At 39.7% G+C, this 13,126-nt stretch overlaps 1 protein-coding gene across 1 annotated transcript; it reads right to left on the reverse strand.

Moving 5' to 3' along the window:
- Positions 1 to 533: 533 nt before the first annotated feature.
- On the reverse strand, positions 534 to 12,846 carry LOC141334021 (uncharacterized). Its single transcript, XM_073839168.1, has 2 exons — positions 12,672 to 12,846; positions 534 to 1,910 (listed from the first exon to the last, which is right to left on the reverse strand). Exons 1-2 carry the CDS (start codon positions 12,829 to 12,831, stop codon positions 754 to 756), a joined length of 1,317 nt encoding a protein of 438 aa, XP_073695269.1. The 5' UTR covers positions 12,832 to 12,846; the 3' UTR covers positions 534 to 753.
- Between the last annotated feature and the right edge of the window lie 280 nt (positions 12,847 to 13,126).

Below are 13,126 nucleotides of genomic sequence, written 5' to 3' on the forward strand. Positions count from 1 at the left end.
TAATGCATTTTCCATCAACGTTTTTCACTCTCTGAAAGCTACATCTGTCTGCCGATCTCTGCTCTCCTCACTGCACGGAAGATTGCACCCAAACGCTGACCCTAGTGTGCTTGATATAGATGTATTTATTAGAAATAGCGTTTGGCATTTTTTTTAATTATTATTATGACAAAAGCTTTCACGGTCCGCATGGACGCATCTTGCGGTCCGGAATACTTCGCCATCCGCCATTTGCGAACGGTCGCAAATACGTGACACAGGTCACATTTTCAGGTCGAAAAAAACGGAATTCCGGATTAATCCGGAAAAATCACATCCCTGATCAGTTCTGTTGCAAAGTGAGTAGCAGTAAAACGACGAATATATCTGAAAACTGCACAAATGTGGAGTTAAAACATTAATAAACAGGAAAATAACTTTTGTTGTTTTTACTATTAATTTGTTACAAAATTGCATTTTGTAACCAAAGACCATGAACGTAACTTTTTTTGTCACACTAACACAAAATCAAGACATCATTGCAATTTGTTTTTTTATTTGTAGAACAAGATACGGTTAACTGATTTATAAAATCGCATTTCATTTGAACAAAAGGCACTTAAACATATTTATTTTAACAAATGTCGTTTGGGGTCAAAAAAGGGTCAAGAACGAAATCATCAAACCATGTTGGAACCAGCGTCACACATATTTGAAAGTCTGATGTTTTTATTACACTAAGAACAACTGAACAGTCTTTCTAGAGTGAATGCATTATGCATTAACGTCTTGTCTGACGGAAAACGAGGAGCTCTTTCCAGAATGAGTGTTCAGATGCAGTTTCAGGCTTGTATAATATGAGAAGCTCTTCTCGCACTGATCACACTTGTAAGGCTTCTCTCCGGTGTGGACTCTCATGTGCAGCTTAAGGTTTCCTTTCAACGTGAAGCTCTTTCCGCACTGATCACAAACAAACGGCTTCTCTCCGGTGTGGACTCTCATGTGGATCTTGAGATTGGCTTTGGTTGTTAAACTCTTTCCACAGTGAAGGCACATGAAAGGCTTCTCCCCGATGTGATTCTGAACATGATTCTTGAGGTCAGTCCTGTCAGAGAAACTGGTTTCACACACGTGGCATGTGAAACGTACCTCGCTGGAGTGACTCCTCATGTGATGGTTCAGGCTTTTGTTGTGTTTGAAGCTCTTTCCACAGATTTCGCAGGTGTGAGGCTTCTCTCCGGTGTGGACTCTCATGTGTATCATCACATGGCTATTGGCTGTGAAACTCTTCCCGCACTGTTCGCAGCTGTGAGGCTTCTCTTCAGTTCGATGTGTCATTGAACTCTTCGTGTGAACTTTCAAGTGGGCTTTAAGACTTTCCTTCCATCTGAAACTCTTTCCACAGTGAGAGCATGTGAACGGCTTCTCTCCGGTGTGAACTCTTATGTGGGTCTGTAAGCTGTACCTTTTACTGAAACGTTTCCCACACAGCTGGCAGGAGAAAGGGCCGTCTCCAGAGTGAACACTCAAGTGGCCATTAAGTCGCTCTTTCTGACTGAAAGTCCTTCCACACTCAAAGCATGTGAACAGATTTCCACCATTGTGATCTTTCATGTGATTCTTGAGAGTTTCTTTTAGCATGAAGCTCTTCCTACACAGTATGCACCTATAGGGTTTGCGGATAATGTGGGTTTTCGAGTGAATGTTAAGGCCCAGCATTTGACTGAATCTCTTTCCGCACTGTTGGCATTGGAAAGGCTTCTCTTCAGTGTGAACTCTTATCTGGACCTGACGCTTTCTAAGTTCCATTCTAGGAGTCTGTGGGTCACTAGAAGGTTGTTCCCTAGCCGTGAGATCTTGACATGTCTCTGTCACATTGTTTTCCTCCGTTTCCTTCAGTTCTTGACTCTGCTCTATCAGTGGCATCAGGTCTAGGGAGAAAACAAACAGAAAAAGTTACAGTTACAGTCAGTTTATAAGCACAAGACATCAAAACATTTAAAACATCAAATCCATGCATGCTGGATCCTATACTGTCCTCCAAAGGCAGAGTGCAGTAACTACACATTTGCTCAAAATTAAGTTAAGGTTTAAATGGGCTTTGTGACAACTGTTTTGTCTTGTGGCAAAGTCTCCTGCTTCAGTTTTGCCAAAGAGTGTCAAAATTGCAGTAACTACAAAATCCAAACAATGGTGTAAAAACATTAAAAACATTTTTCTCAGTTTCGGTGTTGGCATAGTTACTGCACTTTGCCTTTTATACACTTTCATAACAACAATGCACAGATAATGTGCTCACCCCCTTGTTTTTTGGAAGAAAGACATTTCAGGATTTCTCTCTTTATAATGGATATGCATGGAACCCCGAAGTTTGAACTTCCCAAATGCAGTTTAAATGCAGCTTCAAAAGACTCTTAACGATCCCAGTCGAAGTGGAAGGATAGCGAAACAATTGGCTATTTTCGAAATAAATTTACAATTTATATACTTTTTAACCTCAAAAAAGCGTCTCGTCTTTGCCCAGTCTGTGTGATTGGGGTAAATACAGTTAGGGTACGTCTAAAAACTCCCATCTCGTTTTCTTCCCAAACTTCAAAATCGCTTTAGATCGCTGCAAAAGTAGCGACATAGTGTTTACAAAGTGAACATACAAAGAAACTCAAATGCCCCCTAACAAAAAAAAAAAAGGGAAAAACAGCATTGTAGGATGATTTTGGACATTGAAGACTTAAACGAGATGGGAGATTTTAGACGTACCCTAACTGCATTGACCTGAATTATGCTGACTACACATGAGCTGCGCAGAGACCAGACAAGATGAGCATTTGAGGTTCAAAAGTATATAAATTGTCAATTTGTTTCTAAAATAACCGATCGTTTCGCTAGATAAGACCCTTCCTCCTCGACCGGGATCATTTAGAGCCTTTTGAAGCTGCATTTAAACTGAATTTGGGAAGATCAAACTTCGGAGCTCAATCCATATCCATTATAAAGAGAGAAATCCTGAAATGTTTTCCTAAAAAAAAAAACTATTTCTTTACGACTGAGGAAAGAAAGACATGAACATCTTGGATGACAAGGGGGTGAGTACATTCTCTGTGCATTGTTGTTATGAAAGTGAACTAATCCTTTAACTCTTGGACACGTCCCATATAACAAATATGAATCAAGTGATTTGTCAGTGGACACGACACGAGCATTTGCTGGTGACTCTCTACCAGCCTCTTTCCACACCACAGGTACACATAAATAAACTGCTGACAATTATGCTAATTACTACACTAACTAAACAACATCTATCAACTCTCAGGTACACTTACCCAGGAACTCACAGCAAACACTTACCCAGCGGATCAACCTCTCTCCTTCTTACAAAAGATGAAGTCTCTAAACATATCCTATCCAGCCATGCTACCACTTGCACCTCTAGAATCTAGACCAATCCCCTAACATCTCCTGCAAGCGATTTCCCTTGCACTTATGTCTCATCAAGTTCAAGTCATTGGTGCTTGCCTACAGAACAACCACAGTCTATTCACCCTCTACCTCCACTGTCTCCTAAGTGTCTACATCCCCTCCAGAAACCTGGGTCAACCTAACCCTAACCCACCTTTTGGAAAGTTTTTCAGTAGTAAAATAAATTTGTGTTGGCCCCAGGTGGGGGTGGGGAGTGCGATGCTAGATCAGGATTACCAGTTAAAAATCCAAACCCATGGGGCTTCTTATACCAGGGCTAGGCTCTAGTTTGCCAGATGGGATCTGAGTGTATTGGGGAAGCCTGGGCAAGAAAATAATATATACTTTTTCAAAAAACAATTGGAGGAGTTGTATAAAGAGATGTATTTGGTGGCCAGACCTAGGTTGGGGAGGGGAGTGCGATGCTGGATCAGGATTACCAGGCCGTGGCCTAAACGGTTGCGGTCGGGTTTGCTGGTATCTTCTCTAGCCCTAATCTGGCTAACAGTCATGGGGTGGCACAGTGGTAGAGCGTTGGTCTTGGAGCAGGAAGACCCGGGTTCGATTCTCACCTTGAACATGAAAGGTTTTGGGGTTAATTTTTTTTGGGGGGTGGGAGTTTATATGTGGGTTCTCCTTTTGCTGGATGGTTTCTCAATTTACTCAAATGGCCCAGACGCCCATCCAGGCATAATCCCTGGTAAGGGAAACGGTAAAGTCTAACGAGCGTCGGCCCGTGCATTTGCCTCAGTCTTCCCATCCCAAACCTTCCCAGTCGGGTGCTGGGTAGGGGGGAGATGTTGTAATTTCAAAACACCTAACCCTTAGCCAGAGCCATCGGACCTGGCATGCCAGTGTAGCGTACACTACCAGAATGGGTGTCTCTCTTGTTCTTCCTTTTGTTTGATCTGGGTGTATATATAGGGGGAGATATGATGCCGGGCCGGGTTTACTCAGTTCGGGCTGGGTTCGCCGGTTTCGGAGCAGGTTCGATCAAGCGCCTTGCATTTTTCCACCCCTAGGCAGAAGGCTTGTTTCATCTTCATTTGGAATAGAAGGGTGGGGTAAAACAATTTTTTGGCTCCCTCTGTTGTCCCCTAGGTTTTAGGACCTTGGACAAAGCCCGGACAGGCTCCTAGGGGAGACGCGTGGCCCAGACAGGCCTGTCGTCTCCTGGTCCATTTATTATTTATCATTTATTATTTATCATTTATAGATTTAATAATGCATTAGGTTGGAGCGTATGGCCCGGGGCATCACAGCATCCGGCTCTCCCCTCCGTGGAGACAGAGTGGCTGATTTAGGGGAATTGAAACTGGTTCCACACCAGGGTGGACATCCTATATAAACACTATCAGGAGATGCTTCAGGGGGCCAGAGCAGAATTGAGGGATTCCTCAAGGCTGCAATGGCAGGAGGCATGTCAGGTGGCCATAAGATTGGTCCGCAAGGACCTAAAAACGATGCGCGAATCTACAATCCAATTGGCAGCAGAGGAGGTAAAAAGGGTCATGTCGGAAGAGGTCTCCGAGATAGGGGAGCAAGCGGAGGGGGATCCGCCAATGGCATCCCCAGCCCCATACCAGCCTGAGGATGTTCAGCCAGCATCAGCGCCGGTAAAGGTGCGGGTGGTACAGGGACAGGGCGGACGGCAAGTTATGGCCACAGCCCAGGATCCTCCAAGTTCTTCTGGGGGACATCGGAAGGCCTCAGAGCGGCAGACAGCTGGGGGGCCTCCCCAGGATGGGAATGAAGAGGGTACCTTGGGTCTGGCACAGGATCAGGGCTCTGTGGGGTCAGAAGAGCTGGAGGAGATGAACTGGTCCTGGTCGCAACCGGGTCAGACCGGGCCAATAGCCCAAGGGGGTTTAGGTGCTCCAGAACCAAAGGAAAGGGAGGGCCCTCTTGGTCCAAAGGTCCCTAACATTGCCTCCTCCGGGTTAACGGATCAGAGCCTGGGCAAAAGACATGATCACCATGGTGATCGATACAAGAACTGGACCCTAGAGCCCAGCAGACCAGTGGTGATCCTAGGGGATTCGAATGTGGGTCGTCTCCCACCCATCAACAACAGGCAGGTGGAGGTGGCGGAATCCCGGGGGCGAATCTATCCCAGGCATATAACATAATTAAACACAGGACCCCGGTGTGGGCAGACGCCCAACAGGTGGTATTATCCTTTGGAATAAATAATAGGGATCAGGGGAATCCCTCCCTCTTGAGGAAGATTTTGGAGAGGCTGTTGGGGGCGGCCAAGCAAACTTTCCTGAATGCGGTGATACATAATTCCAGGGTCAATTTTGCCTCAGTCTCCCTATTTCAAACCTTCCCAGCTGGGTGCTGGGTAGGGGGGAGCTGTTGTAATTTCAAAACACCTAACCCAAACACCTCCAGAAACCTGGGTCAACCTAACCCTAACGCCGGTTTCACACTGCACGCGTAAGCAGGACGTAAGCAGCGCGTGCACAGCGCGTAAGCAGAGCAGAAGCAGCGCGCATCCATTGGGCTTTCACACTGGCAGCGTTTGTCGCGCGCAGCTGAACCGCAGCTTGTGTACTGCAAATATAGACGAGTATCGTTCATTCGGTCCCGCATTGGTGTTCTCTGACAACTGTCTGTCATGTGCATTGAATTGTGATATGGTTGTATGTTGTAGATTAAGTAGAAAATGAGAAACGCTAAAATATTGAATATATTTTTAGACAAAGATCTTAAAGGTCTTAATGATTACCAGTTTGATTTAAGATAATTAAAGGCAACAGTTTTTCAATAACGAAAAGAATATGTAAAAAAAAGTATGATATTTGGGGTACTAATCGCCCCGGCTGTTGGGGCTAAAGGCACAATAATTTACAAGATAAGTAATAGATGACTGACTTTTACATTTGTTGACTCATATGGTATATATCATGTTTTTTTATGGTGGTTGTCCAACTTTCAGATAATGAAACCATCATATTTAAAAACATGATAAGACATATATAAAAATATAATTTGTTGTTACTAGCCTACTGTAAATCTATATAAAATTATTATAGGATCTCCTTCAATACTTTCAGAATCTTCAATTTTAAAAATGATTTTGTTTCTGTATTTTAAAATATGTTTTATATTAACATTTTAATGGCAGTAATATACATTTATTTATTCTTGTATATATCAAAACAAGCAGAAAATAGTACAAACTTTGCTAAAGTGATTGTTTTGAACAAGTAGGCTAACTAGACATTATTTACAAAAAAAAAAAAACATTATTTTTACTGGTGAGCCATTTAAACCGTGATTGTGTTACATGTGATACATGATTTTATGGTGAAATTGTTATTTTTCGTGTTAATCAGGCCAGTTTTGATCAAGATCGATGTGGCTTTAACCCAGCGTAAGCGGCGCAGCAAAAATAGACTCGGCGCCAAAACGATCGCAGCACTGACGCTTCTGCTCTGCTCCTGCTACGCGCTGCCACGCCGTCCCTGCGTGCGGTGTGAATGCTCTAATCTGTTAACATGGGCGCCGAAAAAAATACGCGCTGCTTACGCCCTGCTTACGCGTGCAGTGTGAAACCGGCGTAACCCTAACCCTAACAAGCAGTAGCTCGTGGTCCCATTGCAGAGAAGTGCAAAATTACTGTTGGTACCGCACTACATTAGGACACTCGAATAGGGCTGGGCCATATCATACCTTTCAAGGTAATACCGGTGTAATGTTATGGTACGATATGAAATTGACATATCGCGATAAATCTTGGACTTAACGCGCGTGCGCAGTGCTGGTGTTTTCTAGGGGTACAACGGATCGTAGATGATCTGTGCGGACCAGACCCCACGCTTCGCATGTGGTTCGCGGATTAACTGTTAAATTTAACCATCATAGAGTAAAAGTTTATAATTTGCACGTTTTGTCTTGACGATTTACCCATTCAAACTGTTTAAACCGCTGCAGCAAAAGAGAACACGCGCGCTGTTGTTGTTGTTTTGGGGGTTTTTTTTACCGCTGCCGCACACCTGAAGCGACAATGCGCACAGAGAGAGATAGAGACAGAGAGAGACGTGCGATTCACAGATTGATTCCTCTTTAAAACTTCTCTTAACATACATACAAAGTTATGTTTAAATACCCGTTTTGGTATTCTGGTAAACACAGTCAGTTATGTCTTCAGTGAACAGAAACAGCTGAGAAAGATGCGTGCCAGTATTAGGGACGTGCATTTGGCCTTAAAGAGACAGCATCCTATAAATACCTGCAGTGAGAAGCACTAGTTATTTTACAATTAAATATTAAATTTCTGCACCTGAACACTAGTGTTATTGATTTTATTAGTAACTTTGTTGTATTCATCTACACTTGACATTTATGTAATTGTTCATGTTTTGTTACTGACTTTATTAGTTGAGCTAGTAGTTTTTGCTGTGGATTAGAAGTACTTAAAGTTAGCATTCAGTAATAATTAAAAAAACAAGCTTTTTTTGTTTGTTTTTTGTTGATCCGAAAAATGATCCGATCCATGACTCCAAATCCGTGATATGATCCGAACCGTGAGTTTTGTGATCCGTTGCACCACTAGTGTTTTCATGCAGTCGCACATGGAACGAGAAGCATGGCGGCGACCGAGGAGGCGGCATGCACAACCGGAGCATTGACTAACACATGTGAACCAGAACTGGTTTGCAAAAAAGGTGCAACATCCGTGGTGTGGAACTGGTTTGGTTTTCGCCCGTCAGATACACGGCAGAACAAATTATTTTGCAAAATATGCAAGCAGTCCGTATAAACAGCTGCTTGTTAAATTGAAAAGAAATGTTCTTTTATTTTATTTGCACCGATAAAGTCGTGCAGTTTGGAAGTATTTTGTCTAGCGGCAATTATATCGTCAGTTATATATCGTGCTAAAAAAATTTGACCATATCGCCCTGCCCTACACTCGAATTCCTCACAATCCTCAAGAAACAACTGAAAGCTCAAATCTTCAGTGAGCATCTAACTGGCCTCCTTCAAAAAAAATCCATGCCTTCACATATTTGTTCTGTTTTATCGATTCTATTAAACGACTGTGCGTTTTTTTTGTACATGCATGCAATATTCATATCATATGAGAGAACTTCTCATTCTGGATAACTTTGCCTCTAAAACCACTGCTGTCAATCAAACTGTTTGTTAAATGTTTATTAAAAAAAAAAAATACTTTTGTGAACCAGTCCTAGGTTTTTCTCTCAATCTGGAAAAAAAAAACACTGTGGTACAATTCTCTGGATTGTCTAGGTCAATAATCGTCAAAACATTTTGAACCCTTTGGGAAGCTATAACAGGGTCATTTAGAAAAGAGGCGTGTCCGAACTTACCCAAAATTCTACAAAACCTAAAGGAAAACTTAAAACTTGACGAAACCTGCTTAGCAGATGTGACAGGTGATTCTAAACGAGCTTGCTAAGTTTTAAGAAGATGGGACCACAGCTGGCCCTATAACGATCTGACAAATTTCTGTGGTAAAAAACCTGGATTTGCCAGAATCATTAATTTGATGGTTACAGGCTTGCTAAATAATGCCCTTTTCCAACCACGGAAATTGCTGCTTGCATCTATATTTGGAAATTGGTATTTTTGCATCTTCCAGGGCAATTTTGTATTTCTGCATGAAAAGCAAAGTTGAAGCTACACTGAAAAAAATCTAAATATCTTACAGGTCTTAAATCAAGTAAAAATTGTCTTGTTTTCAGAAAAAAAAAAGTCAAAATTAAGAACGCCAATGGGGTGAGCAAAGAAATCTAGTTTTCTGTTTGAAATAAGATTATTTTGCTTGTTCTGCACAAAAACTCACTTAATTTAAAGACAATATTTTTTTACTATATTTTCTCTGTCTGCGCCGTAGTATGCATCATATATAATTGAATTGGGAAAATAAAGAGGCTAGTACTTACCACTTTGTTTATTTTTTATATTAAATAAATAAGTACTTTTTCATAATTTGCAAATGTATGTATAGTGCCACAAAAAACTGACAAATAATTAAAAAAACAAAAAAACGCCTATCTTGACCTGACTGTCGTATAGGGATCAATTCAGCATCACTAAACCACTGCGTGATCTAAAACACCTTCGGCCTGCATCTAGGGATGGCTCGATACCACAATTTTGACTTCGGTACGATACTAGGATCTAATACCATAGGTAAAAAAAAAAAAAAAAAAAAAAAGGAAACAGGCAAATATAGGTGAATTGAAAACTCTATGAACAACTGTGCAAAGAAATTGTTACAAAAAAATAATAAAAACTACAATTTTGATTTTAGAAGAAACAAAACTGAAGAGATCTAATTAAAATAAAGTAATCTCTTAATATATGTGACCCTGGACCACAAAACCAGTCTTAAGTCGCTGGAGTATATTTGCAATAGCCAAAAATACATTTTATGGGTCAAAATTATTTAATTTTATGCCAAAAATCGTTAGGAAATTAAGTAAAGATCATGTTCCATGAAGATTTTTTGTAAAATTCCTACTATAAATATATCAAAATGTATTTTTTGATTAGTAATATGCATTGTTAAGAACTTAATTTGGACAACTTTAAAGGTGATTTTCTCAGTATTTTGATTTTTTTTTGCACCCTCAGATTCCAGATTTCCAAATAGATGTATCTCGGTCAAATATTGTCCTATCCTAACAAACCATACATCAATAGAAAGCTTATTTATTCAGCTTTCATGTGATATATACACCTCAGTTTTGTAAAATGTAAGCTTATGACTGGTTTTGTGGTCCAGGGTCACATATTTTCAGTCTTTATCACAAAGAAAATGTGAATGCAACCAGAATGCAACAACAACAACAACAACAACAACAAACCCAACAGAGTAGAGGATACAGGTTGGATTGTGATTTTGGGACTGAATAAAATGGGTTCACATATACATATCTTTTCAGTCTTTATTTTTTTGCTAGCTCCTTTGACCGCTGCAGAGCGCGTTTCATCTGTGTGAGCCGTTTGTCTGTTATCACGCTTGCCGGTTTTACGCCAGTTTGCGGAACACTGCCGCATAGTGGTGAAAATCGGAACAGCGGATGAAATACCGAACTGAGCAAACTTTTGATATTGTACTAGGGCTGGGCGATAAAATGATAACGATACATATCGCGATAGACAAGAGATCGATATCAATAAAAAATGTGTTCGATAAAACGTTCGATATTTTGTATTCTTCGTCGGCCCGCCCAGCCCCCCTTTAACGTTCAGTTCATAGCGCCAGATCACAATAGAAGTTAAGGTTATCTTTCCTACAGAACGGGTCCATGTTGTTGTATTAAACAAACTAAATAGCCTTATGTTATTTATCTTATTTACACGACGGCATTTGATTTCTGTCTCTACATGATCGCGCGTTTACAATGTCTCCTCACAGACGGGATCGCGGACTCCATTCATAAAAACGGACTTTACTATAGGGCGGAATGCCGCGGAATTCGTTGATTTTTGGACCAATAAATCAAAAGTCAGTCTGTTAATTAATTCAGATCGCGATATGGACTAGTGTCTGTGAAAACTGAAATGCAAAAAGACTGTTTCAATAAGAATCCTGCATGTTCCGTTTGCCTCTATATGTATGAATGGAGGAGACGCGTTTTTATTTTCACTACACGCATACTGCACACGTGACGCTCCCGCTAATTTTTGGCCTTTGCATCTCACATGAACAGACAAACTCCAATAAATACATCTCCAAAGCTGCTGTGAGTGTCACTTTTTGTCAATTTTACCGTTTCATTAGTGAAACTAGCATCATTCACACTGTATTACACACTGAAACTTCACGGCAACCTGTCAAAATAAAAGTAAGGTTTAACATGTAACAGAACAATATTAGTCTTGTATTACTTTGTACAGTATAATGTAGGTGTTTATATGTTCACATTTAAATAATTTACATAAAACAATATATATGATAAAAAAATAAAATAAAGAGTCACCACTTAATTGTTGAAAAAATACTATTATTATTAAACCTTTTTTTAACTGAATATAATTTTTCTTCTATGTGTTAATTTTAACAGTAAAGCTCCGTTTATTTTTAAAAATAAATCAGTGATTTTGCTTTCATTTGATTATCAGAAAAATTAAAACAAGAATTTCTGAAGAAAAAAAAAAAAAAAAAAAAAAAAGATTGTAAGGCCCTATTGTTCAAAATGTTGAAAGTTTTGGACTTATTTTTTCAGCAATCTGTGCAGAAATAAATATTATCAGCCAAGTACTTTGCAACAACCTCTGACCTGTGGTCAAGCCGTACTTCTGGGCCATACATTAGCTTGACCATTCACTTCATCAACAATGAATGGGGTTTGAATTGAGGATTAAGAGATAATTAAGTGTATATTGTGACTTTAGACTTATGTTTACATTTTAATTATTTGAGTTTTCCATGGTTGTTGACATTTCTGTCTTAATAACTGAGGGGATTATGATCAGAGGCAGGTTAAGTTTAAAATAAAAATGCTTGAGTGTAATATATTTTTCTCCTGGTCCTTATTTTAAATGGGTCATAAAAATATCAATAATTATCGATATCGACCGATATGAAACCCTGATATCGTGATATAGTTTTCAGCCATATCGCCCAGCCCTATATTGTACCGTTTAAAAAAAATAAATACCGGTATTTTCACAGTACCGGTATACCGCACATCCCTACCTGCATCCATTAAAAATACTCTCGCTTTTGAGCCAAACACACTCTAAATAGAATAATTTACGGACATCTGGTCACAAGTAACTCCACTAATAATTATACTTTAATTTACTGTTTGAATTTGCTAACTGGATCTATGGACGTTTACAGGTTTAAAAATGATATGATTACAATTTTGTTTTCGCTACAATGTACTGATTCAAAGATGTTCAGTTTTTGCCATTGTTATAACAGCTTTAGAATATTAAATAGTGTTGGTTATTTCCGTGTGCATCAAACAAACACATGGCAAGGACAAAAACGTCAATAATTACTTTTCTTTTCTTTCTTTCTGTTTTATTCTCTTATTATTTCCAGGAGTAAATGTGTTTTAACCAGTATCCACAGAAAATAAGTCAGGTTTAAGATTCAATCATGGGCAAAAAAAAAAAAAAAAAAAGCAATCTTGCATAATTACTCGATAGAAATGAATGGATTTCATGTGGATTCAGAAGTAGATATTGGGTTTAATGTTACACAAAATAGTTTGTTTGGCACAGAAACACTTGAGACTGAAACCAACCTGTTTGTTCCTCGGGATCTTCGTGTTTGACTGTAAAAGATTCTTCAGTCTTCACATCTTCACTTTCATCTTTAATAATCGCCATTATTGTGTGTTCCTCATAAACACTGAAAGCATCTTCGATCTTCAAGTCTTCCCTCTCCACTTTAATAAATGTCATCTTTTCACCAGGAGTGTTTCCTGTGATGAAGAGGAGAATAATTAACAGACAGGAAAGTAAATGCAGGCTAATCTCTGGGTGTGTCTCAATTTCGATTTTCGGCTGAAGGCCAACATCATAGATCGTCTAAACGTTAGGTTCTCTCAAAAGAAGGAAACGCGTCAAACTGAACAAAACACAGTGAAGGCCGACTGCAGGATCAAATGAAAGAGTTCAAGTAAGGGATGTTTCAATTTAATTTCATATTTAGAGCTTCTGTTAAGAACATTATTGCATATTTTAATTTGAATGTCGG

This window comes from Garra rufa, chromosome 4, assembly GCF_049309525.1.
Source record: "Garra rufa chromosome 4, GarRuf1.0, whole genome shotgun sequence".
In the NCBI taxonomy this organism is placed as follows: domain Eukaryota; kingdom Metazoa; phylum Chordata; class Actinopteri; order Cypriniformes; family Cyprinidae; genus Garra; species Garra rufa.

Bases quoted from the DNA above. Each gene is read 5' to 3' on its own strand.
- LOC141334021 (XM_073839168.1), bottom strand. From the start codon at position 12,831: ATGACATTTATTAAAGTGGAGAGGGAAGACTTGAAGATCGAAGATGCT. The intron at 1,911-12,671 runs GTTGGTTTCAGT...TTTTCTCCCTAG, and splicing joins AGATCCCGAGGAACAAACAG to ACCTGATGCCACTGATAGAG.